The sequence below is a fragment of the Erythrolamprus reginae genome, chromosome 2, assembly GCF_031021105.1.
Source record: "Erythrolamprus reginae isolate rEryReg1 chromosome 2, rEryReg1.hap1, whole genome shotgun sequence".
NCBI lineage: Eukaryota > Metazoa > Chordata > Lepidosauria > Squamata > Dipsadidae > Erythrolamprus > Erythrolamprus reginae.
Window position 1 is genome coordinate 38,898,830 of NC_091951.1, and position 25,710 is coordinate 38,924,539.

The 25,710-nt window shown below is 40.0% G+C and overlaps 1 protein-coding gene across 1 annotated transcript; it reads right to left on the bottom strand.

The window, feature by feature from the left end:
- Positions 1-492: 492 nt before the first annotated feature.
- LOC139159375 (vomeronasal type-2 receptor 26-like) lies at positions 493-23,424 on the bottom strand. Its single transcript, XM_070736693.1, has 6 exons — positions 23,240-23,424; positions 21,920-22,211; positions 18,887-19,723; positions 7,549-7,776; positions 3,440-3,566; positions 493-1,400 (listed from the first exon to the last, which is right to left on the bottom strand). The coding sequence occupies exons 1-6, from the start codon at positions 23,422-23,424 to the stop codon at positions 493-495; spliced, it is 2,577 nt and encodes an 858-aa protein (XP_070592794.1).
- Positions 23,425-25,710: the final 2,286 nt, after the last annotated feature.

Consider the following 25,710-nt stretch of genomic DNA (forward strand, 5'->3'; position numbering starts at 1 on the left):
TTTTCGTCTGGTCCAAGTAAAATTTTATCGAATATACCAATTTTTTGGAATCCCTGTCTATCTTTATCCTCTTTGTATCTTGATCTAATTTGGTAATACTGTGTTATTTTTAATGTGTCTGTTCGTGAGGAAGCCATTTTGATCTGAATGAATGATTCTGTTAAGTATATTTTTCATAATTTCCAGCATTATTGTGGCAAAAAAATTATAGTCAGCTTTTAACAGCGAGATTGGCTGTAATTTTGGACATTTGGTTTCACTGTGGTGACTTCAGAATTAATGTTATTAATGCCTCTATCTAGGATTTATGCATTTTCCTTTGTCTAAAACCTCATTATATGTTTCCAGCATTAAAAGTACTCCTATTTATTCATAGCCATTTATTGAAAGAATAAATATTTCTTTTTCTCCCCCTGTGGTTCATATTAAGTAATTTATTACAGGGGTATACTGAAATTGGAGCTTGTAATTTCTATAGTAAATCTCATAAAATTATTCCTTTCTTCTTTTCGCCATTAGATGGTGTTTAGTATTCAGATGAGGCTGCAATACAATTATGTAACACTTGGGAAGGAAGATGCAACCCACTAGCCCAGCACTGGAAGTCAAGATGGAGAAAATCTGCACAGCTACCATGTATTTGCCCCTGGTGCTCAAGTAACTTGGCACAAAGGACACCCAAACAGAGCAAAAGACCAGCATACTGAAGGTGATCAGCTTAGCTTCATTGAAACCTCCTGGCAACTCTCTGGCTAGGAAAGCCACAGTGAAACATATGGCTGCCAGAATGCCCATGTAACCAAGAGTGCTATAAAACAAAGGGACAGAGCCTTCGTTGCATTGCAGTACCAGCTGTCCAATCTGAGAATCAGTGTCAAATTCTGGGAAGGGAGGAGAAATCCCAATCCAAGTCAAGCAGATGCCACACTGAACTGCGGACCCAGTGAGAACCACAGCCATGGCCAAATTCTTCCCCAGCCATTTGTTCATCTTGTTTCCTGGCTTTGTAGCCATGAATGCCAGCACTACAGTCAAAGTTTTGGCCAGCACAGCAGAGACAGCAATTGCAAAGATGATGCTAAAGGCAGTTTGGCGCAGGAGACAAGTAACTTTGAGAGAGGGACCAATGAATAAGAAGGAGGATACAAAGCAAAGCAGGAGGGAGACAAGGATGCTGTAGGTGAGCTTTTGGTTGTTGGCTTTCACCAATGGTGTGTCTTGATATTTAATAAATATTCCTAAAATCAAAATTGTGATTAGACTTAAGGAGAGGGCAAAGAAACTCAGAGTGATTCCCAGAGGTTCATCATAGGCTAGGAAGACTATAATCTTGGGGATACATTGATCTCTGCCATTATTTGGATACTGTGCTTTGGAGCACTCATGGCAATCCACTGTATCTGAAAAACAAAATATGTTTAGAAATTTCACCACCTGGTATTTTTCCACAAAAATTGACATTTTCTCTTTTATTCTGGCAAGGTAAAGTTAATTGTGACCTACATGACATTGGACCAGAATACCTACAGAACCGCCTTCTGCCGCACAAATCCCAGTGGCCGATTAGGTCCCACAGAGTTGGCCTTCTCCAAGTCCCATTGACTAAACAATGTCATCTGGCAGAACCTAGGGGAAGCACCTTCTCTGTGGCGGCTCCGGCCCTGGGGAATCAACTTCCCCCTAAGATTCAAATTGCCCCCACCCTCCTTGCCTTGTGCAAGATGTTGAACACCCATCTATGCCGCCAAGCATGGGGGATTAATTTCTCCTCCCACCTTTCTGATTTAAGCATATGAGATTGGTGTGATTGTTTTAGAATTGCTAGTTTTTAATAATAATGGGTTTTTAATATAGTTTTATATTGGATTTGTATTCTGTTGTATTACTATTGCTGTTGTGAGCCGCTCCGAATCCTCAGAGAGGGGTGGCATACAAATCTAATAAATTATTATTATTATTATTATTATTATTATTATTATTATTATTATTATTATTATTATTTTATGCCTACCCAAGTCAAACTGTTATAGGGAACATCTGTAGTCAATCAATTTTTCAGACAGTGCCTTGGCTAAAGTTGTTAAAAGTCTTGGCACCACCTAATTTTTCACCCCACTCCATTAAGAGAAATTGAAGCATGTCCAATCCATGTTTGCCATATATTAGTATGCAAAATAAACACACCAACAAAATTACTGTCTGAATATTTGCCCTGAGTGGAAGCTTCTGGCTATACAGCTCCTCATCCTATGGCACATGTGCAATAGGTGGCACCCAGAGGTATTGCCCTATGACAGCAACAACATGTGCCAACCATTTTTGCTTTTCAATCATTTTTGCTCTCTTCCAATACTCTCCACAGTGAAAAACGGCCCAATGGGCAAACTGGAAGTTCGTTTCTGAACTGCTGTTTGGCCTATTTGGCTGTTTTTTCCCATCCCCAGGCTTCAGGAGTCCAAAGGCTGCAGTAAGGCCAGTGCGCATGCGCGAGGGGCAGCACAGGTGTGCGTGTGCACATGCATGGGGGAGGGCATGGGTGTGGGCACACATACACACAATAGTGTGCACATGTGCACCCTTTTGACATGTGAGTCAAACAAGGTTCGCCATCACTTTCCTATGGTGTTGTTTGGCAGGCCCCAGGGGAAGAGCCTTCTCTGTGGTGGCCCCAGCCCTCTGGAATCAACTCCCCGGGGAGATCAGAACTGCTCCCACCCTCCTTGTCTTTCGTAAATTACTCAAGACCCACCTATATTGCCAGGCATGGGGGAACTGAGACTCCTCCCTATGCTTTTATATTTTATGATTGGTATGTATGTGTTGTTTGGTTTTAAATGAGGGGTTTTATATGGGTTTCTTTTTAATATTAGATTTGTTCTTTGACATTGTTTTTACTATTATTGTGAGCCGCCCAGAGAGGGGCGGCATACAAATCTAAATAATAATAATAATAATAATAATAACAACAACAACAACAACAACAACAACAATAATAATTTCTTAGAGTTGTGAAGCTGTGAAATAATAGAATGACTGCACTTTTTCAATTTTTACATCAAGGGCTTTTTGACAGCTACTTTAGTTAAATTAGCTGCAATGGTTAGAGAATAGAAGAGTGGAAGAGGTATGTTTCAAACCAGAGTTTCCATACTTGAGCTACACCTCCCTTGGGGAAGTGTAGACAGACTCTGGGAACCTCTGAAGATATCTCATGCCAATAAATCTATCATTCCTGAGATTTCTTTGTATTGTTTTCATTTTAGTTTTTGGATTTTTAGGCCAGGTCAAGATTACACTAACTAAATAACAAAAGATGTAGGAATCCCTGCTTTAGATAAATGCCAGTGACATGTAGTCTTTGACTTATAACTGTAATTGAGTCTGGCAGTGAATCTGCCTTTGGTTGCCTGATACATGCCATGTTTTCAGAGCAACCTACCTGTTTGGGAAGAAATTGTCCCTTCTCTGCATGGGACACAATCATGGCAGCACATTTGGCGTCCTTCGGGGATCACTTTGTGGTATCCTGGTTGACAGGGTTCGGTACAGACCGAATGAGGCCTTGTCTGAAGAATGTCAAGGAAACAACAGTGCTTGAGGGTTTTTTGAGCAAATACATTTGTGAAGTTTGTGTCAGCAATCCCCAATGGCCAAGCAGCCTTTTCCCCACCTTGAAGTAGTTGCTGTTTGAGATAATCACTCCCTCCTCCCATCGAGTCTTCGGAAATGGGCGGCATACAAATCTAATAAATTATTATTAATTATTATAAGGGTGGGCTTCAAAACATTAACTAACATTAACTAACCCCATTAACTAACATTAACTAAGTGGGAAAAACCCCACTTAGCAGCAGTAACTGCGAAAGAGGTCTTGGAGTCTTGGTGGATAATCAACTAAACATGAGCCAGCAATGTGCAGCAGCGGCCAAAAAGGCCAACACCATCCTAAGCTGCATCAACAGAGGGATACACTCCAAGACCAGGGAAGTATTAATACCACTCTACTACGCCCTGGTCAGACCACATCTGGAGTACTGCATCCAGTTCTGGTCACCACACTTCAAAAGAGACATTGAAACTCTGGAGAAGGTGCAGAAAAGAGCAACCAAAATGATTAGGGGACTTGAAACCAAGACTTACGAAGAGAGATTGCGGGAACTGGGCATGGATAGCCTTGAGAAAAGGAGGGCCAGAGGGGACATGATAGCTGTATACAGGTATACGAGGGGTTGCCACAGAGAGGAGGGGGTCACTCTGTTCTCCAGAGCACCAGAGGGCCGAACGAGGAACAATGGCTGGAAGCTGACCAAGGAGAGATTCAACCTAGAAGTAAGGAAGAACTTCCTGATGGTCAGAGCGATCAACCATTGGAACAAGCTGCCTGCGGAGGTTGTGAACTCCCCAACTCTGGACACTTTCAAGAGGAGATTGGACTGCCACTTGGCTGGGGTGCTTTAGGATTCCTGCTCAGGCAGGGGGTTGGACTTGATAACCTGCAGGGTCCCTTTCAACTCTAACAATAAATAAATAAAATTTAGCAAGGGGTTGTCTGCCTGGTTGCTGGGTGGATGTGGCCATGTTGGCCGTGGCATAGTCAGCCTCCTGCATCATGGCGGTGGGACATTTTTGCCCTTCACTGACTCCTGAGGCTTTGTTTGAGCCTCCGGGAGGGCAAAAATGGCTATCTCAGCCTCCAGAGGCCCTCTGGAGGTTGCAAATGAGCCCATTTACAGCCTTCCCAAACTTCCAGTAGGCCTGTTTTTAAACCCTCTTCAGCCTCCATGTGCACCCTGAACTTACCTGCATCCAAAACAGGTCATGTGGGCACTCCTGAGGTGGGTGGGATGGGTGGGTGGGGCCAGCTAGAAGTGGGATTTGTGGGTTCTCCAAACTTCACAGAATCTTAGCTAAAGGTTCTTCTGAACCCCTGAGAGCCCCCAGGAGCCCACCCCTGCCCCTCATGTCTAATGGTAGGCCTGGCCCTATGAAATGGATTCTGATCTGTGAAACTTTATGTCATTTATCTCTTAAAATTCAAGCTGTTCCGAAATATTTCTTCCATATCTTCCCAATAACAAAGAAGCTTGCCAATATTTTGCTAAGCCTAATCAAGGCATTTTGTGTGAATTGTGTGATCAGATTTGTTACAGTCACCCAATGTAAATTTATCCCTAACAGATAACACCATATAGTCAAAGCTATAGTCAATAGTATGGCTGTGAGAATTGGACTATAAAGATGGCTGAGCACCAAAGAATTAATGTTTCAAATGGTAGTGCTGAAGAAATCTAGTGAAAAGAAGGACCAGAGGAGACACGATAGTGGTGTTCCAATACTTGAGGAGCTGTCACAGAGAGGAGGGGGTCAAGCTATTTTTAATTAAGATCAGGTGAGGTACTAATACCACTCTATAAAGCCTCAGTAAGACCATACCTAAAATACTGCGTCCAGTTTTGGTCACACACTACAGAAAAGATGTTGAGACTCTAGAAAAAGCACAGAGAAGAGCAACCAAGATGATTAGGGGACTGGAGGCTAAAACAGACGATGAACAGTTGCAAATATTTGGCATGGCTAGTCTAGTGAAGAGAAGGGCCAAGGGAGACATGATAGCAGTCTTCCAATACTTGAGGGGCTATGACAGAGAGAAGGAGGTCAACCTATTTTCCAAAGGCCACCTGCAGGCCAAATAAAGAACAATGGATGGAAACTGTTCGAGGAGAGATTCAACCTAGAAAAAAGGAGAAACTTTCTGACAGTGAGAACAATCAACCAGAGGAATTACTTGCCTTCAGAAGTTGTGGGAACTTCATCAGTGGAGGCTTTCAAGAAGAGACTGGACTGCCATCTGTTGAATATGGTTTAGGGTCTCCTGTGGGGCAGGTGGGTTGGACTAGATGACATATAGGTTATGACCTATAAAGCCCTTCATGGCATCGGACCAGAATATCTCTGAGACCGCCTTCTGCTGCACGAATCCCAGCGACCGATTAGGTCCCACAGAGTCGGCCTTCTCCGGGTCCCGTCAACTAAACAATGTCAGTTGGTGGGCCCCAGGGGAAGAGCCTTCTCTGTGGTGGCCCCGACTCTCTGGAACCAGCTCCCCCCAGAGATTAGAACTGCCCCTACCCTCCTTGCCTTTTGTAAACTTCTCAAAACCCACCTTTGTCATCAGGCTTGGGGGAACTGAGATATCTCCCCCAGGCCTATACAATTTATGTATGGTATGTTTGTAGGTATGTCTGTTTAAAAATGGTTTTTTTTAACTATTTTAAATTTTAAATTGTATATTATTAGATTTGTTATGAATTATTTTATTGTGTTATGAGCTGCCCTGAGTCCACGGAAAGGGGCGGCATACAAATCTAATAAATAAATAAAATAATAAATAAATAATAAATAAATACAAGATCCCTTCAAACTCTGTCATTCTGTTATTCTTATTCCATGTCTCTTGAGAGTCCCTTGGATTGTAAGGCGATCAAATCAATGAGTGCTAAAGGAAATTAACTCCGACTGTTATTTTGAAAGACAGATGTGGAAGCTGAAGCTCAAATACTTAGGTCATCTAATGAGTAGAGAGGAAAAACCCTGATGTTGGGAAAGATGGAAGGCCAAAGTAGAAGTGGACGGCAGAGGGTGCGATGGTTACACAGTGTCATTGATGCAATGGTCATAATGATGGAGAAACTCTAGGACACAATGGGGGACATAGGGACAGTCAGGCCTGATGGTGTGCTGTGGTCCATGGTGTTCTGGGTTCTGGTAGAATTTTAGCTATTACAAATAACTTTTACTAAATGCAGTATTTCATAAACAACGAAACTCCATCTTTATTTCTGTTCCCTTCCGTATTCAAAATACACTTCATACTAGCACATTTCTTGTTCTCCCGTTATCTCCCCTAATTAAATTCCTTTTGCATTCCTCACAGCCTCCTTCGTTCACCAAGATGTATGTACTCACAGCATGATTCAAAAACAGCAGAAATGACTAGAAAATAACACAGAATGAGTTTGCTTGCTTGGAAGCTGAACGGGAACACCTTCCATTTTTGTTCTACAACATTGAAACTCCACCCTTCTTCCCCAATGACCCCCTGACATACCAAATACATCACTCCAGTATTTAACCCATTCCTCCCCTTAATATCTTCTTCCAAACACTTGTTCCTTACATTTTTGGACCCTTCTGAATTTAGGATCAACCCAGCGAACGTCTGATTCTTCCTCGCTAGATTCTGGACTCATAGCAACATCCTATGTCTGGCCTCCCACCTGTTTTACTACCTGTATCCCAGGGCCCACTACTAATTCATAAACACTATCTATATCAGAGTCCTCAAGTTCTTCATCATCCTCCAACTGACCAGGAGTATATACAACACATGGGGTCATGAAAACTCAGACACAAATTAGCAAGTGAACAACAAAGAGATGACACCTGGGAGATAGCGGTTGTCAAAGGTTATTTGACAAATTCTGCTGAATTTCAACTCACACTTTTAATTGGTGAATTGGTGTTATGGAGTTTAAGTCTCTTTCCCACCTGATTAAACGAGATGGGCCACACAATGGTCTCTTCCCAAATGCTCATCACTAGACCTGTAGAGACCTGGATCTCAAGTTTTCCCACGGTCTTCCGTACAGCTGACTTGTTTGGAAATACAACCAAATTCACAATGTCATAGTTAGCCACCAACTCCCCATCTTCGTCAAAAAATACCTCTTCTCCGATGGTAGTGTTGAAGCGGACAGTTTTCAGAAAAGGGTGAATCTGGAATGAGAAAGGGAACATGTTACCACCCAAAGAAACCAGGTAAATCAATTTGATAATGTCAGAAAAATATATTTTTTTATTTATTTTATTTATTTATTTTGGCAATACAAATTGAAAGTTAAGAGAATAAAAACATATAGTAGTAAATATCAGGGAAAGGATAGAAGAAAAGATATGAGAATAGAATACGTCAATGAAGAATAGAGGAAAAGATATATAAATGGAAGAAAAGATATATAAAATATAGGAGGGGCAATTGGACAGGGGACGGAAGGCACACTGGTGCACTTATGCTCGCCCCTTACTGAACTCTAAGGAACCTGGTGAGGTTAATCATGGATAGTCTAAGGGAAAAATGTTGAGCGTTGGGGGTTGACACTACGGAGTCCGGTAATGAGTTCCACGCTTCGACAACTCGATTGCTAAAGTCAGTGCAGTCAGGCGGTAGGGAAAGCAAATAGGATGCTTGGCTGCATAGCTAGAGGTATAACAAGCAGGAAGAGGGAGATTATGATCCCGCTATATAGAATGCTGGTGAGACTACATTTGGAATACTGTGTTCAGTTCTGGAGATCTCACCTACAAAAAGATATTGACAAAATTGAACGGGTCCAAAGACAGGCTACAAGAATGGTGGAAGGTCTTAAGCATAAAACGTATCAGGAAAGACTTAATGAACTCAATCTGTATAGTCTGGAGGACAGAAGGAAAAGGGGGGACATGATCGAAACATTTAAATATATTAAAGGGTTAAATAAGGTCCAGGAGGGAAGTGTTTTTAATAGGAAAGTGAACACAAGAACAAGGGGACACAATCTGAAGTTAGTTGGGGGAAAGATCAAAAGCAACATGAGAAAATATTATTTTACTGAAAGAGTAGTAGATCCTTGGAACAAACTTCCAGCAGACGTGGTTGGTAAATCCACAGTAACTGAATTTAAACATGCCTGGGATAAACATATATCCATCCTAAGATAAAATACAGAAAATGGTGTAAGGGCAGACTAGATGGACCATGAGGTCTTTTTCTGCCCAGACTTCTATGTTTCTATGTTTCTATATCTTTTACAATCAAGTTTGGAGCGGTTGATATTGTTGCAGTTTGTGAAAATTAAAGTCTGTTAGGACCTTAACCCCGCGGAGGTCGTTTGAACCTGTTGCGTGCTCTTGTTTTATTGCAGTTGAAGCTGAAGTAGTCGTTGACAGGCAGGATGTTGCAGCATATGATCTTGTGGGCAATACTTAGATCATGTTTAAGGCATCATAGTTTATTTTTATTTATTTTATTTATTTATTTATTTATTTGTCCAATACGCAATACATATTGAAGAGAATAGACATGTAGTAATATATATAAAGAAAAAGATAGAAGAAAAGGTATAAAAATCGTAGGGCATTCTGTTTCAAGTGGTGGAGTGAAGGGCTCTTCTGGTGAAGTATCGTTGAACATTTTTGAGGGTGTTGATGTCTGATATGTGATATGGGTTCCAGATAGATGAGCTGTATTCGAGGATGGGTCTGGCGAAAGTTTTGTAAGCTCTGGTGAGTAGTGTGAGATTAAATCTGCAATCTAGAATGCCTGGTGCCCACAAAAGTCACGTCTTTATAAGAAACGTAACATAAAGCTATAAGAAAGCTTCTGCAAAGCTTAAGAAAGTAAGGATTTAACACTGTATTTACTGCTCAACTTACAAGCCATTTGCTTAGTTACAACAGTACTGAAAAAGCACTTGTACTTATAACTAATGCAGCATCCCTCTGGTCAGGGAATCAAAATTCAGGAGCTTGACCACTGGCAGTTATTTTTGATGGTTGCAACATTTTGGGATCTATGTCCCAGTCAATTTTCAAGTCATAACTGCAGCGGCTCACTTAACAACCATAGTGAAAAAGGTTGTAAAATTGGGCGCAATTCAGTTAACAACTGCCTTGCCTGGTAATGGAAATTCTGGTCCCAACTGGGTTATAAATTGAAAACTACTGGTAACTACTGATTTCTGTGTGTGAGAGAGGTGATGATGATGGATGAATAGATAGATAGATAGATAGATAGATAGATAGATAGATAGATAGACAGACAGACAGACAGACAGACAGACAGACAGACAGACAGACAGACAGACAGACAGACAGACAGACAGACAGACAGATAGATAATGCACGGTATTTATTTATTTATTTATTTATTTATTCATTCATTCATTCATTCATCTTCTATGCTGCTCACTCCCGATCGGACTCAGGGCGGCTTACAACAAGATCAAAAATACAGAACAATATAAAAGAAGTTGAATATTAAAACAATAAAACCCCATTTTAAAACCTACAAAGGCGACAGTCCACTCAATATACATGCATACAACTCATACACAATTTGGCTGTGACGGATGTAATATTCAAGGTCCCCAGGCCTGCCAGCAAAGCCAGGTCTTCACAGCCTTTTGGAAGGCCAGCAGGGTGGGAGCAGTATAGACATTGGGAGGGAGTTGGTTCCATAGAGCCGGGGCAGCCACAGAGAAGGCCCTTTCCTGCGGTCCCATCAACCTGCATTGCTTAGTCGACAGGACCTGGAGAAGGATGACTGTGCGATCTTATTGGTCTTTGGGAGGTATTTGGCAGGAGACAGTCCCATAAATAAATAGTCATAATGATGATGATAGAGAGAGAGAGAGACAGAGGGAGACAGAGAGACAGATAGAAAGAGAGAGAGAGGCAGGCAGACAGACAGACAGAGAAGATAGATGGATAGATAAGAGAGGGGAGGGAGGGAAAGAGGAAAGAGAGAGAATAAGAGATTATTGTTTTATTAAGAAAATGTATATGGCTGCCCAACTCATTCACAGCTTCAACCGCAACAACACAAGAGCACACAACAAATTCAAACTTAATATTAAGCGTGGAACTCATTACTGGACTCAGTAGTGTCAACCCCTAACCCCCAACATTTCTCCCTTAGACTCTCCACGATTGACTTCTCCAGGTTCCTAAGAGGTCAGTAAGGGGCGTACATAAGTGCACTAGCCTGCCTTTCGTCCCCTGTCCAGTTCTCTCTCCTTATCTCATATATCATATACCTTTTCTTCCTTTCATATATCTTCTCCTCTACTTTTATATCTTTTCTTTATATATAATACCTCATGTCTATCCTCTTCAATATGTATTGTGTATTGGACAAAATAAATAAATAAAATAAATAAACAGTGATCTGGGGGCAATTATAAAAATAAAACCAAACAAAATAAATACATAGAGAGATAGACAATATACAGTTACATAGATAAATAGGCAGGGAGGCAGACAAGTAGATTAAATCTTCAGTTTGTTTATTATAGTGTACATTGTACTGTGAGTGGTTGCTTTTTCATTTGGCTTGTCCTTTTGATCTCATGCTTGCTATTTTTAATAATGTTTTTCTCAGGTGCCCTTCTCATATTGTCTGTTTCAGTGCTGACAGAAGGATCCCTTCTGACATTACAGACTAAACAGGGCTTGGTTACCACATCTTTCAGCTGTGGCGAGGGGGGCGTTTGCCCAGGTTCGCCTGGTGCACCAGTTGTGGCCCTATTTGGACTGGGACTCACTGCTCACAATCACTCATGCCCTCATCACCTCGAGGCTCAACTACTGTAACGCTCTCTACATGGGGCTACCTTTAAAAATTGTTCGGAAACTTCAGATCGTGCAGAATGCAGCTGCGAGAGCAATCATGGGCTTCCCAAGGTATGCCCATGTTACACCAACACTCCGCAGTCTGCATTGGTTGCCGATCAATTTCCGGTCACAATTCAAAGTGTTGGTTATGACCTATAAAGCCCTTCATGGCATCGGACCAGAATATCTCCGAGACCACCTTCTGCTGCACGAATCCCAGCGACCGATTAGGTCCCACAGAGTTGGCCTTCTCCGGGTCCCGTCAACTAAACAATGTCATTTGGCGGGTCCCAGGGGAAGAGCCTTCTCTGTGGCCGCCCCGACTCTCTGGAACCAGCTCCCCCCAGATATTAGAACTGCCCCTACCCTCCTTGCCTTTCGTAAACTCCTCAAAACCCACCTTTGTCGTCAGGCATGGGGGAACTGAGATATCTCCCCCAGGCCTATACAATTTATGTATGGTATGTTTGTATGTATGTCTGATTAATAATGGGGTTTTTAAAATATTTTAAATTGTAAATTATTAGATGTATTATGAACTGTTTTATTGTGTTGTGAGCCGCTCCGAGTCTACGGAGAGGGGCGGCATACAAATCTAATAAATAAGCAAATAATAAATAAATAAATGTTAGAGCATTTAATATAGCTTATATTACTGGTTACAGAGATTGGCTCCTTCTTAAGAAAGCCCAGATGCTGAATTAATATAACCACTTTGGCCCAGTGAGCAATTTCCCTGAATATACAGGAGTGTCACAAGGCAGAATCTTAGGGCTGTTTGACCCATGATATTTTCCTCCCCGCCCCTCTCTCTTCATATTTCTTGACATTTCTATATTTGGGTGAGGACCACACAGGAAACTGATGTCGCCATGGCAATGATGATGGAGGATAGTGCAATGCAACCAACAAACCAGCGTGTGGGTTGCAGCAAAACAAGAACAAAAACTCAGCAAAAATAAATAAATAAAGTCATGCTGGGAATACCTTTTAGCACATAGAACTGCAAAACCACAAGTACAAGCATCATCGAACCTCAACAAAGATTATGTAAAAATTGGGATATGTTCTATTGTTGGTTAGAAAAAAGGATTAAGTAATGAATGTGCATTGGATTAATATTCCATTAACAAAGTTATTGCCTGGTATTCGAATATATTGTTAAAACAAAATTGAGATAGAAGATTACTTATATGACTTAGGATTTTTATTGTCAACAAAGCTGGTGTACAGTAGTCCCTCACCTATCGCTGATGTTACGTTCCAGACCCGGCCGCGATAGGTGAAATCCGCGATGGGGAATTTATCGACTGATAGTACTTATTTAAATATTTATATTGTAATTGTTTGGTACGTTTTCATTGTTTTAAGTGTTTATAAACCCTTCCCACACAGTATTTATTTTAGATACAGTATTTAAATACAGTATTTACAATTTTAGATATATATTTTTTTAAAAAAAACCTGCCGATCGAGTTCGGCGGGCTGTTTAAATCTGCCGATCGACTTCCTCAGAAACCCGCGAACCAGCAAAGATCCGCGAATGATTTTTCTCATTAATATTTCTTGAAAACCTGCGATGAAGTGAAGCCGCAGTAGGTGAAGCGTGGTATAGCGAGGGACTACTGTATATGACCTATCGAATACAAGTTGTAATAGAATGTTAACATAGTTTGAACCGCTATTAGGATTAGCCCCATTTTCCTCCAACTTTCTTTTAAATGTTTTTGTGTTGTTTTGTATATTGTGTTGATCTACGGAAGACACAGAAAAAAAGAGCAAGACACCCTAAATGATCATGTTTATTTATTTACACAATCTGTGGACACCTCTGCTGCCCATCCTCTTGAATTCCAGTATTATGAGGGAGGGACAAAAACAATTCCCCATCCTTTCTTTTCACAACCCACCATGCTTCACTTCATGGACCTCTCCCATGTCCCTGCTTATCAAACTTTCTCTTAAACTCCTAAACTCTTAAGATACCCATACCACATCTCAGACATCAACACCCTTGAAAATGTCCAAAGATATTTCACCAGAAGAGCCCTTCACTCCTCCACTCGAAACAGAACATCCTACGAAAATAGACTAACAATCCTGGGCCCAGAAAGCCTGGAACTACGGCGCTTAAAACACGATTTGAGTATTGCCCACAAGATCATATGCTGCAACGTCCTACCGGTCAATGACTACTTCATCTTCAACCGCAACAACACAAGAGTTAAGTTTGAACAGATTCAAACTTAATACGAACCGCTCCAAACTTGACTTGTAAAAAATATGATTTCAACAATCAAGTTATCGAAGCGTGGAACTCATTACCGGACTCAATAGTGTCAAACCCTAACCCCCAACACTTCTCCCTTAGACTATCCACGATTGACCTCTCCAGGTTTCTAAGTGCACTGGCGTGCCTTTCGTCCCCTGTCCAATTGTCTTTCCTTTCTCTCACTTATCATATATATTTTCTTCCTTTCAGATGTCCTCTCCTCTAAGTTTACTTTTACCCTTATATATGTTTATTTTTCTTCCTATGTATTTGTGTATTGGACAAAATGAATAAATAAATAAAATAAATAAATAAAAGATATTGCAACCTTTCCTTCTCAGCCAGAACTATGGCACCTATTTGAGATAGGGGATATAAGAACAGTATGGCAAAAGGAATAGGACTGGGAAGACCTATCGGTATGTTCTTGTACAGTGGGTTGTAAATGATTTTGCTACCAGTCTGCCATCAATCTTCTATGTTTCTATCTTTCAGTTCCTGCGCGTGTTTATGTGCAACACTTCTGCACATGCGCAGAAGCGTCCTGGGTGAGTGGGCGGAGCATCGCACTGCTGGCGCTACCAGTTCTAAGAATCGGTTCGAAGTGGGAGCAACCCACCGCTCTTCTTGTACCTCCTTCACCATGGACCTTCCCTGGCTAGTCTGTCTGCCTTTGTCCAGAACACACTGAGGGGTGATGGGGCTGGATTAGGAATGGGGAGACCAAGGTTCTAGTCCTATTTTGCCACAAAATCTGTTCGTTCCCTTCTTCTCAGGCAGAGTGGTATAATGGTGAAGGGACAAGATTGGAATAAGGAAACCCAGGTTCTAGTTTATTTATTTATTTGTTTGTTTATATTTATTCATTCATTCATTCATTCATTCATTCATTCATTTTTTTTGGTCAAATACGTATTGGTAGTGTACAAAGATATACCAATGTCTGGGATAAACATATATCCATTGTAAGATAAAATACAGGAAATAGTATAAGGGCAGACTAGATGGACCATGAGGTCTTTTTCTGCCGTCAGTCTTCTATGTTTCTATGTTTCTAATGTTTATGTATATGATGCTAGTAAGAGAAAAACATTAGGACAGGGGACAGAAGGCACTCTGGTGCACTTATGTACGCCCCTTACTGACCTCTTAGGAATTTATTTATTTATTTATTTATTACTTAGATTTGTATGCCGCCCCTCTCCGAAGACTCGGGGCGGCTCACAACACGTGGAAACAAATCATAAATAATCTGACAAATTTAAAATATTTAAAGATTTAACAAAGGCCCCATATACTAACAGACGTACACACAAGCATACCATACATAAATTAAACATGCCCAGGGGGAGATGTTTCAGTTCCCCCATGCCTGACGGCAAAGGTGGGTTTTAAGGAGTTTACGGAAGGCAGGAAGAGTAGGGGCAGTTCTAATCTCCGGGGGGGAGTTGGTTCCAGAGGGCCGGTGCCGCCACAGAGAAGGCTCTTCCCCTGGGGCCCGCCAACCGACATTGTTTAGTTGACGGGACCCGGAGAAGGCCCACTCTGTGGGACCTAATCGGTCGCTGGGATTCGTGCGGCAGGAGGCGGTCTCGGAGATATTCTGGTCCAATGGAATCAGGAGAGGTCAACAGTGAATAGTCTAAGGGTAAAGTTTTGGGGGTTCCTCTTTAACCATGGAACCTCCCTCAAGGAGACAAGGATAGGGTACAAATGAAGGTAATAGTTAGTGGGGGAATCATCATATTAGGTTCCTTTTTATATTAGTTCCTTTATTCCATTCAATTGTGTCTGATTCTTAGAGAGTGCCTGGACAAATCCCTGCAGGTATTTTTGGCAAGGGTGGTTTATTTTTTTTTAGAAGTGGTTTGCCATTGCCTCTTTCCCAAGGCAGAGAGAAAATGACTGGACCAAAGTTAGTCACTGGTTTCATGCCCAGTCAGGGATAGAAGTCATGGCCTCCGAGTTTGATGTTTAACCACTACACCAAACTGGCTGGTTCGTTACTGTACAGTGTATTTATGTACAATAAATAATGAGATAAGGATGAATAATTTGCTATATTTTAAAAAGGGCTAAGATGGTTTTCTTTAGCAATGTAGCTAAAGTTTGTTTGTATTATGGGAAAATTGTTCTAGCTTTATTTTATGTACATTCTCAATAAAATCTATGAGGAAATTTAATAAACATACTATTCCAAATAGGGACATACGTTATAAATGCATTCTTTTCTATAGCACTTAGTTATTCTATTGATGTTTCATCTCAGTCACTCAATATCTCTTTGCTGGTCAGTAAATATCGGCTCATAGTGGACATTTTTTCAGATGTTTTCCATAGTTTAATTGAACAATGATTTTACATGATTAGCTGTTGGATGAAGGTGGTGCCATGGATATTGCCTTTCTGGACTTCAGTAAAACCTTTGATACGGTTCCACATAAAGAGCTGATAGATAAATTAGTGAAGATTGGACTTAATCCCTGGATAGTTCAGTGGATTTGCAGCTGGCTGAAGCATAGACATCAGAGAGTTATTGTTAATGGCGAGTATTCTGAGCAGAGACAGGTTACAAGCATTGTGCCACAAGGGTCTTTTCTGGGTCCTATTCTTTTTAATATGTTTGTGAGTGACATAGGAGAAGGTTTGGTAGGGAAGGTTTGCCTATTTGCCGATGACTCTAAAGTGTGCAATAGGGTTGATATTCCTGGAGGCGTCTGTAATATGGTAAATGATTTAGCTTTACTAGATAAATGGTCAAAGCAATGGAAACTGCAGTTTAATGTTTCCAAATGTAAAATAATGCACTTGGGGAAAAGGAATCCTCAATCTGAGTATTGTATTGGCAGTTCTGTGTTAGCAAAAACTTCAGAAGAGAAGGTTTTAGGGGTAGTGATTTCTGAGAGTCTCAAAATGGGTGAGCAATGTGGTCGGGCGGTAGGAAAAGCAAGTAGGATGCTTGGCTGCATAGGGTATAACAAGCAGGACTGTCTCCTGTCACATAGCTCACTGGGAGCTATGTGATAGGAGACAGTCCTGTAAATAATTTGGTCCTAAGTTATGATAGCTAGAGGTATAACAAGCAGGAAGAGGGAGATTGTGATCCCGCTATATAGAGAGCTGGTGAGACCACATTTGGAATACTGTGTTCAGTTCTGGAGACCTCACCTACAAAAAGATATTGACAAAATTGAACGGGTCCAAAGACGGGCTACAAGAATGGTGGAAGGTCTTAAGCATAAAACGTATCAGGAAAGACTTAATGAATTCAATCTGTATAGTCTGGAGGACAGAAGGAAAAGGGAGGACATGATCGAAACATTTAAATATGTCAAAGGATTAAATAAGGTTCAGGAGGGAAGTGTTTTTAATAGGAAAGTGAACACAAGAACAAGGGGAAAGATCAAAAGCAACATGAGAAAATATTATTTTACTGAAAGAGTAGTAGATCCTTGGAACAAACTTCCAGCAGACGTGGTTGGTAAATCCACAGTAACTGAATTTAAACATGCCTGGGATAAACATATATCCATCCTAAGATAAAATACAGGAAATAGTATAAGGGCAGACTAGATGGACCATGACGTCTTTTTCTGCCGTCTGTCTTCTATGTTTCTATGTTTCTATGTTTCTATGTTTCTATGTTTCTATGTTTCTATGTTTCTATGTTTCTATGTTTCTATGTTTCTATGTTTCTATGTTTCTATGTTTCTATGTTTCTATGTTTCTATGTTTCTATGTTTCTATGTTTCTATGTTTCTATGTTTCTATGTTTCTATGTTTCTATGTTTCTATGTTTCTATGTTTCTATGTTTCTATGTTTCTATGTTTCTATGTTTCTATGTTTCTATGTTTCTATGTTTCTATGTTTCTATGTTTCTATGTTTCTATGTTTCTATGTTTCTATGTTTATTTGTGTATTTGTTTATTATATTTGCTGTAATTATAAAAGGTTTTTGTTGGCTCATCATATCAGATAAAACTCAACAATCAATAAATCAAACAAAATCCTATAAATACCTTAAACAATTTCTGAGTTTGGGCAACACTCTATAACCCAACCACATAGGTCTGGCTTTACCCAACATTTAGCGCTAAAATGTGGTTGGCTGACACGCTGAAATTGATGTGGCTGTGATCCCTTGCATCACATTGTGAAAAATGCTGTGTTTTTAATTAATTTTCTTTCTGAAGACATATTAAGAAATACACGGATGTTACACATATGTTAGAACACAGGTTGATTCCGGTGGTTCTCACTCATGGGCATCAGCTGATGGGAACAAAAATGATGGACCATGACATTACATCATAAACTTTACCCTTTCATATATGTTCTTCACATTCAGCAACACTAACTCTTGCCTGATGAAACTTTTCTTCCTTTACAGCTTCCAGGAGACTAGATAAGAATGTGTAAGTTACAGTATTTGCATCACGCTGTCATAATTCATGTTTCGTAATGACTCAGCTCCTTTACGGAAACCTGTGATATATCTCTCCCCTAGCAAAACAAGTATTGGGAAACATTCCTAGATTTGGTCAAAACCACAATCTGTCTACTCTAAAATGATCCATTCCAGCCTTTCCCAGTCTTCAGGTATACAAACACACACATTCTCCAAATACCCAACAAAGGGGGGTGCTACATTGACCTTCTTTGATTTATGATTCTCAGCACAGGAGGATAATAGAGTTTAGGAAAGTGCTCTCCAGGCCTTTCAGCAACTGAAGGATCCAATCACCCATTGTTTTTAAAAAAGAATGTAGAGGGACCAAATCTACATGCTGGAAGGAAACAGCAGAAGACATTCCCAGAGCTGGAATAAAATAAAATAATTCTGGAGAAGAAAACCCATCCAACATGTAAGACTCACTTTAGCAATAGAAACATAGAAACATAGAAGACTGATGGCAGAAAAAAACCTCATGGTCAATCTATCTGCCCTTATACTATTTCCTGTATTTTATCTTACAATGGATCTATGTTTATCCCAGACATGTTTAAATTCAGTTACTGTGGATTTACCAACCACGTCTGCTGGAAGTTTGTTCCAAGGATCTACTACTCTTTCAGTAAAATAATATTTTCTCACGTTGCTTTTGATCTTTCCCCCAACTAACTTCAGATTGTGTCCCCTTGTTCTTGTGTTCAATAATAATTTAAGTAGAATTCACCCTTACCTGCCATGGTTGTAGAAGGCTTGGAAGATCTACCTTGTCTTCTCTTGGAATGACAACATGACTAGATAAGGATGCCAAGGTATCCTGGATGGCGTGTGCCACAGCATAGACTGCTTGGTAGATGTTGTAGCTCTCAGGGGACATTTCTTTCTCAGGCCAACCTGGGAGGAATCCTGCTGTGTTTCTTCTCACAAGGCCCCTTTTCCATGTCTTCCTTGATAATCTATTGCTGGAATCATGGAAGTCAAAAAAATTTGACCAAATTGATTCAATGGAATCATCTTGAATCAAAATAAGGTCATGGAATTTGGATCTTTGGTTTCTCTGGACGGTGAAGGTTAGTGATCCATGAAAGGGTTTGATGTCCCAGTATTTAAAAGTTGTGCTTAAAGTGAAACCCCACAAAGCTGTGGAGATCCAAACTTTCCGCAGAGGAGTTTGATTGGCTTCTTCAATACTGGACAATATAAGAGGCAACAGAAGCATTGTGTCAAGATCCCCATAATAAATGAGCACGTTGCATGTCCATTGTGTAATGAGAACATCAAAATGTGATAATTCCTCATAATAATCATTAAGCTTCTCAAAATGAATTTGTGGAATCTTAAATGTGAAGGCTACACAGATCCCGCTCCCAAAGACCATTGTCTCAATGGTCTTCATAAACCAATCTCCACCATCGTGTTTTGGGGCAACAAGTCCTATCCAGGTCCACTGAAAATGCAGAAGCAACTTTATCATCCCCACGCACTGTGGGGTTTCCTTTGGGCTCATCCAAAAAGAGGAAGGGAACTGGGCTTTATCACTCAGAATGTGGTTAACAAAGCCGTAAGTGAGCTAGTGAGGAAAAAAATCAATGCTTAGTGTTGAAAATTGCACTCAGTCTCTTAAAAACAGAAAATCTGAAATGGCTTTAGCTTCTCTGTGAAGTCTGATCAATGGATGTTCAAAAGTTCATCTTTCTGGATTAATTCAGCTTTACTTAGAAGAATTTACTTTTAATTTATTCATCAAATTTTAAAACTGCCCATCTGTTGCACAGAGGGATTTGGGGTGGTGTACAAATCAAAGACTGAAATGTAAAAAGAATATATGGCACCGGGCCAGGTTATCTCCGGGACCGCCTTCTGCCGCACGAATCCCCCAGCGACCAATTAGGTCCCACCAAGTGGGCCTTCTCCGGGTCCCGTCAACTAAACAATGTCGTTTGGCGGGACACCGGGGAAGAGCCTTCTCTGTGGCGGTCCCGGTCCTCTGGAACCAACTCCCCCCAGAAATTAGAATAGCCCCCACCCTTCTTGCCTTTCATAAGCTTCTTAAAACCCACCTCTGTCGTCAGGCATGGGGGAACTGAGATATTCTTTCCCCCTAGGCTTCTGCAATTTATGTATGGTATGTTTGTATGTATGATTGGTTTTAAAATAAGGGTTTTTAGCTGTTTTAGTATTGGATTGTCGCATATTGTTTTTACCACTGTTGTTAGCCGCCCTGAGTCTACGGAGAGGGGCGGCATACAAACAAACAAACAAACAAACAAACAAACAAATAAATAAATAAATATTTACTGCCAGTATATAATTAATGGTTATAAATGGATTATTTTTCAGCATAGTTTTCATTGCTATTTGTTGTTGTTTTTTAATTCAAAAATAGGTTTAATGTCTTGTAGCAGTAGCTCCAGGATAATAAAGAATATATTTCATGTCAAGAGTATCACACAAAAATATTGTTGTGCCATTTTTAAATCCTTAAAATTATTTTCAAAAATCCATATTAACTTACTATACATTTACAACAATTTTCAAACAATTTGTATAATGTCAGGTTTAGAATTGATAAAGTAGCAAAATTATTGTTTTTCTGAAGTTTTATAATTGGAATTTCTACCGGTCTGAACTGTGTTTTTAATTCTGTAAAATTTATCATATCTCAGACAGGTAAGTGTTTTATATGAAAATAATGATACATTATTCCTAGTATATGAATTTTTGTATATGGTCACTTTTGCAAATGATCTTCTGTAATCGCATATTTTTGCATATTTCCTCAGTCTATACATTTCTATACATGTGTTAATTGAAAAAATTAAGTTTATAAACACCATATTGCAAAATGGTAATAATAATAATTTTGAAAACATTCTGAAAGCAAATCTAAAGTAGAAATTATTTTCCTGCATTGTTCATAAAAAGGACAGTTCATGTGATTTCCATCCTTGGTTCTATTTTGGGTCTCATAGAAACATAGAAACATAGAAGTCTGACGGCAGAAAAAGACCTCATAATCCATCTAGCCTGCCCTTATACTATTTTTTGTATTTTATCTTAGGATGGATCTATGTTTATCCCAGGCATGTTTAAATTCAGTTACTGTGGATTTACCAACCACATCTGCTGGAGGTTTGTTCCAAGGATCTACTAATCTTTCAGTAAAATAATATTTTCTCATGTTGCTTTTGATCTTTACCCCAACTAACTTCAGATTGTGTCCCCTTGTTCTTGTGTTCACTTTCCTATTAAAAACACTTCCCTCCTGAACCTTATTTAACCCTTTAACGTATTTAAATGTTTCGATCATGTCCCCCCTTTTCCTTCTGTCCTCCAGACTATACAGATTGAGTTCCTTAAGTCTTTCCTGATATGTTTTATGCTTAAGACCTTCCACCATTCTTGTAGCCCGTCTTTGGACCCGTTCAATTTTGTCAATATCTTTTTGTAGGTGAGGTCTCCAGAACTGAACACAGTATTCCAAATGTGGTCTCACCACATTTCTCATTGAACAAGGAACAAGGGGAGCTCGCAGATGTCCACTCCATATGTACTTTCTTCTCAGGTCTGAACTACAGAACCACCAGTCAAATTCTCTCAATTCATATTCTTATATATCATAATTTATTTGTGGCAGACTTCAATAAAAAGCTCCCAAACTGAACTGACACACTACATTTTCCAAACAATGTCATTTTTCAATTTTTTTGCAGAGTTGACACAAGTGGTTCACTCAAAAGTGTGGACTCTCCAGGGCAATTCATACCTGGGGGATCTTGTAAATGCTTAACATGGTAGCCATCTGAAAGAAAGTTTCAAAATCCCCTCCTTGAATCACAGCCAAGGGTCTGTCTTCCCTTCCACACTTGAAATTAGGGACCATCCCATGACTGGAGGAAAGTATATCTATGGTGGTTTCATAGGTTGTCCTTGTGCTGAAACAATTTTCGTAGATGCTGTAGCCAAGAGTAATATTGGGCAACAACAGGGAGTTTTGATTGATCTCCTCTATGGCAATTAAGATGGCAAAGATATGTTGGAAGCTCCTTTCCAGTAACCTAGAATAAAAGTGGACATCAGCCCATTTAAATGCTATTTCTTAAGCTTGCTCCTTCAACTAAAAATCTCATTGTCCTCAACATTTCAAAGGAACTGCATTTTTTAATATAATTTTTTTTTGAACATTTTGAAAGTTTCCTTCAAAATTTTTTAACCCATTCATTTGAATCCCAGATAAGGTAGCTCCAAGATTACTGGAGAAGACAATGTACTAGAACAGTGTTTCCCAAAGTATGGCAGGCATACCCCCAGGGGTACGGGAACAGTTTGGTGGGGGTACACGTTCAGAAAAAATTCTGAAATACATCTTGCCTTTTCCAACTTCATATTTATGTGAAGTTGCTTTTTCAGCATTTGTAGACATTAAGTCAAAAAAAAAAAAAAGGAACAGACTATTGGACAAACAATTTCATCCTTCTCATTGATCCAGATAAATGCTAGTTATAATATAACTTTTATTTAAATTTTATTATGAATAATTTTATTTCTCATTTATTATTATTTTGTGTATGTATCAAAAAAGAAAAAAGAAATATATTTTGATTGTTATTAAAATACATCCATTTTTTTGACAAGGGGTACTAAGCATTATGAAAATTATAGAAGGGGTAAACATATGTCAAAAGTTTGGGAAACGCTGTATTAGAAGATGATAGCTTTTAAAAAAAACAGCGTTCCTGAAGTATCAATGAAAAGCTGTCTGGACAGCAACTTTCCTAGAACAGGTGTCAAAAAAGCAACAAGGGCCTTTAGGTGTTGATAACATTTTCTCAAGTTGGTGTCAACTCTAAATGACTACATACCTTATGATTTATCCACTGGCTCATGCTTCACTAAAATTCTCATATGAACCTTGTTTGTTTCCGCTCTTTGCTTTCGGACATCTCTCATATTTTAAAGTACAATATTTTTTTCAAAAATCGGGAATCTAAGAGTATGCTACTGCTGGTAAATGAAAAACAATCTGTGTTGCTGATTGCACCAAGGAAGAACTAAATTGGAGAAGACAAATTGAGAGCTAACTTACGGGAAAAAGTCTCGGGAAGGGTCAGATCTGAAAGTGTGTGTTGGATACACAGCTGTCCTGGTGGGTATGACTCCAGCAACAAGATAATCTCCCCATTGATAATAGTTATAAGGTATTGACCTATCTAATTTGTGAGTTGTTACTGCCTTGAAGTTCAGATAAAGCAGTAATAGCAGAACCATCATTTTTATAAAAAAAGAACACTGATTTTGTAGAAGGCTTACCTTTAGTATTTAAAAAAATATTTCTGATTTTTAAAAGGATTGGACCTTCATTGTTCATAATTTATGAGAATTCAAGCCCGAATCATAGTAACTATTGGTATAATTACCTACTACTCTTTTTCTGGTTTTGCTGAAGAAATTATTAGGGATTTTTAAGTACCATCAGCTTTATCATGTTAAGTGACATATGAAAACCTTCAAAGTTTTTGGCACTAGAGACAAATAACAGCAGTGGCACTAGGGGCAAATAAGAACACTTGCAATTATAGTGATTTTAATAATTAAAATACAAATATTATCATCTCCGGGAAATTGTACACCTGCATGATAGTTGCAGGTACATCTATACAGCAGGAGAAAACATGTTTGCCAAAGTCCATCTGAGTCCTCTCATTATGAAACTCTGAAGGGATTGTAAACTTTGTCAGGAACTTTGTTAGAAAAAAGAATGCCAGTTTGGGTTACTTCTTAAGGCGCTGGCCTAGAAACCAGGAGACTGTGAGTTCTAGTCTGTTCTGTCTGGGTCACTCCAGAAGCCAATACCAACCCAAAAAGAGAATCCAGACACACTGGTAAAAGGCAAAGGCAGTTTTATAAAATTCAAGAAAAACACAGGTAGCAGAAAATGTCCTTACAAACAGGAAAATGCTGTATCTTCTGATATATCCACGAAGGCAAAAGTCCATGCAGCAATACAGAATTCTTGCTGCCAAGCCGAGGCTGTAGATAGCAGACCTACACCTCCCACGGGTTTTCCAAAGCTGCTGGGCCACAAGCCAGAAACAGAGACGCCGAGAAACAAGACAGGATAACGCAACTCCAAACTGATAACACTCCACATGGCTTCAAGGGCTTGCCTGCCTTTTAAACCCTGCTAAGGAGGACCACACCCAAACCCAGCTGTTCCTAATTCAGTGCTGATAATACTTCTTTAATTGCTCCTTTCTTTGATCTGACCGTCTCTGTTGCATGTCAATGACAGCTTGAGCTTCATCACCTAATGACTCCAAACTACTGGCTGGGGAGAGCCCCCCACCCCCGGCGCTCTCATGCTGTTCTCCTTCATCCCATTCCTGATTTTCCTCTCCCCCGTCCGACTGTTCAGCCCCCTCATCTTCGCTGTCATCCTCCTCCGGGCATGGAGCCAGCAGAGACACAGCCGGTCCCTGAGCAGCCTCAGGCTGAACCACAACATAGTCTAGGCCCACATAGGCATAAAAACCAGCTGGGTAACTTTGAGTCTCATCCTAACTATCACAGGATAGTTAACCGAGTAGTTGATGCGTGGAACTCACTACCAGACTCTGTAGTATCATCTAACCCCCAAAACTTTGCCCTTGACCTCTCCCGATTCCTAAGAGGTTGGTAAGTGCACCAGCATGCCTTCTATCCTCTGTCCTAATGTTTCTTTTATTTTTTTTACCAGTATCATGTATATGAATATTCTTATATTTAATGCTTCTTTTTATTTTTTACTAATATCATGTACCCTGTTTCCCCGATAGTAAGACGCCCCCGATTGTAAGACGTATCAGGGGTTTCAGGGGGGTTGGCTAATATAAGCCGTACCCCGAAAGTAAGACATATGTCTTACTTTCGGGGAAACAAGGGGGTATTGCCGCCTCCCTCTCATCTAGCTGCGCGCCGCCTCCTGCCCACGTCCGCACCGTCCTCCTCTCCATACGTCGCCGCGTCTGCCACCTCCCTCTGATCTTAATGAGCGCCGCTTCCTGCCCACTTCCGCGCTGCCCCCCCCTCCATACGTCACCACATCTGCCGCCTCCGTCTGTTCAGGTTGTTAATAAATGTTAATTTTATGGTTAAAACAAAAAATTCGACAATTTTTTTCCAATATAAGACATACCCCAAAAGTAAGACATAGTGGGGCTTTTGAGGATAAAAAGAAAGTAAGACACTGTCTTACCTTCGGGGAAACACGGTATATGAATATTATTATATTTTTACATACCTCCAATATGTACTTGACAAAACAAATAAATAAAAAATGTGGGGAAAGCAGGAGGAGGGAAGAGTATTGAGTATATTTGGTGTTTTGAGTTATTTATAAAAACAATAAAAGTGGCAAATAAACAATAATTAAATGAAAACATCTCCAGGGATGTTCACTACATCCACCTTGTTGCTCACACTTCTTCCTACTTTTTTCCTCCAGCATCATAGAGAGAGAAAAGGCCAAAAAACCCCAAACAAATCCCAATATGGAATCTTCCATTACTGGGTTATTCA

What these genes read in the sequence shown, in the direction of transcription:
- LOC139159375 (XM_070736693.1), bottom strand. Translation starts at nt 23,424, where the DNA reads ATGATGGTTCTGCTATTACTGCTTTATCTGAACTTCAAGGCAGTAACA. An exon ending in GCCTTCTACAACCATGGCAG is followed by an intron (nt 7,777 to 18,886) that starts GTAAGGGTGAAT and finishes TTCTCATTCCAG; the next exon opens with ATTCACCCTTTTCTGAAAAC. An exon ending in GGCCCATCTCGTTTAATCAG is followed by an intron (nt 3,567 to 7,548) that starts GTGGGAAAGAGA and finishes GACATTCTTCAG; the next exon opens with ACAAGGCCTCATTCGGTCTG.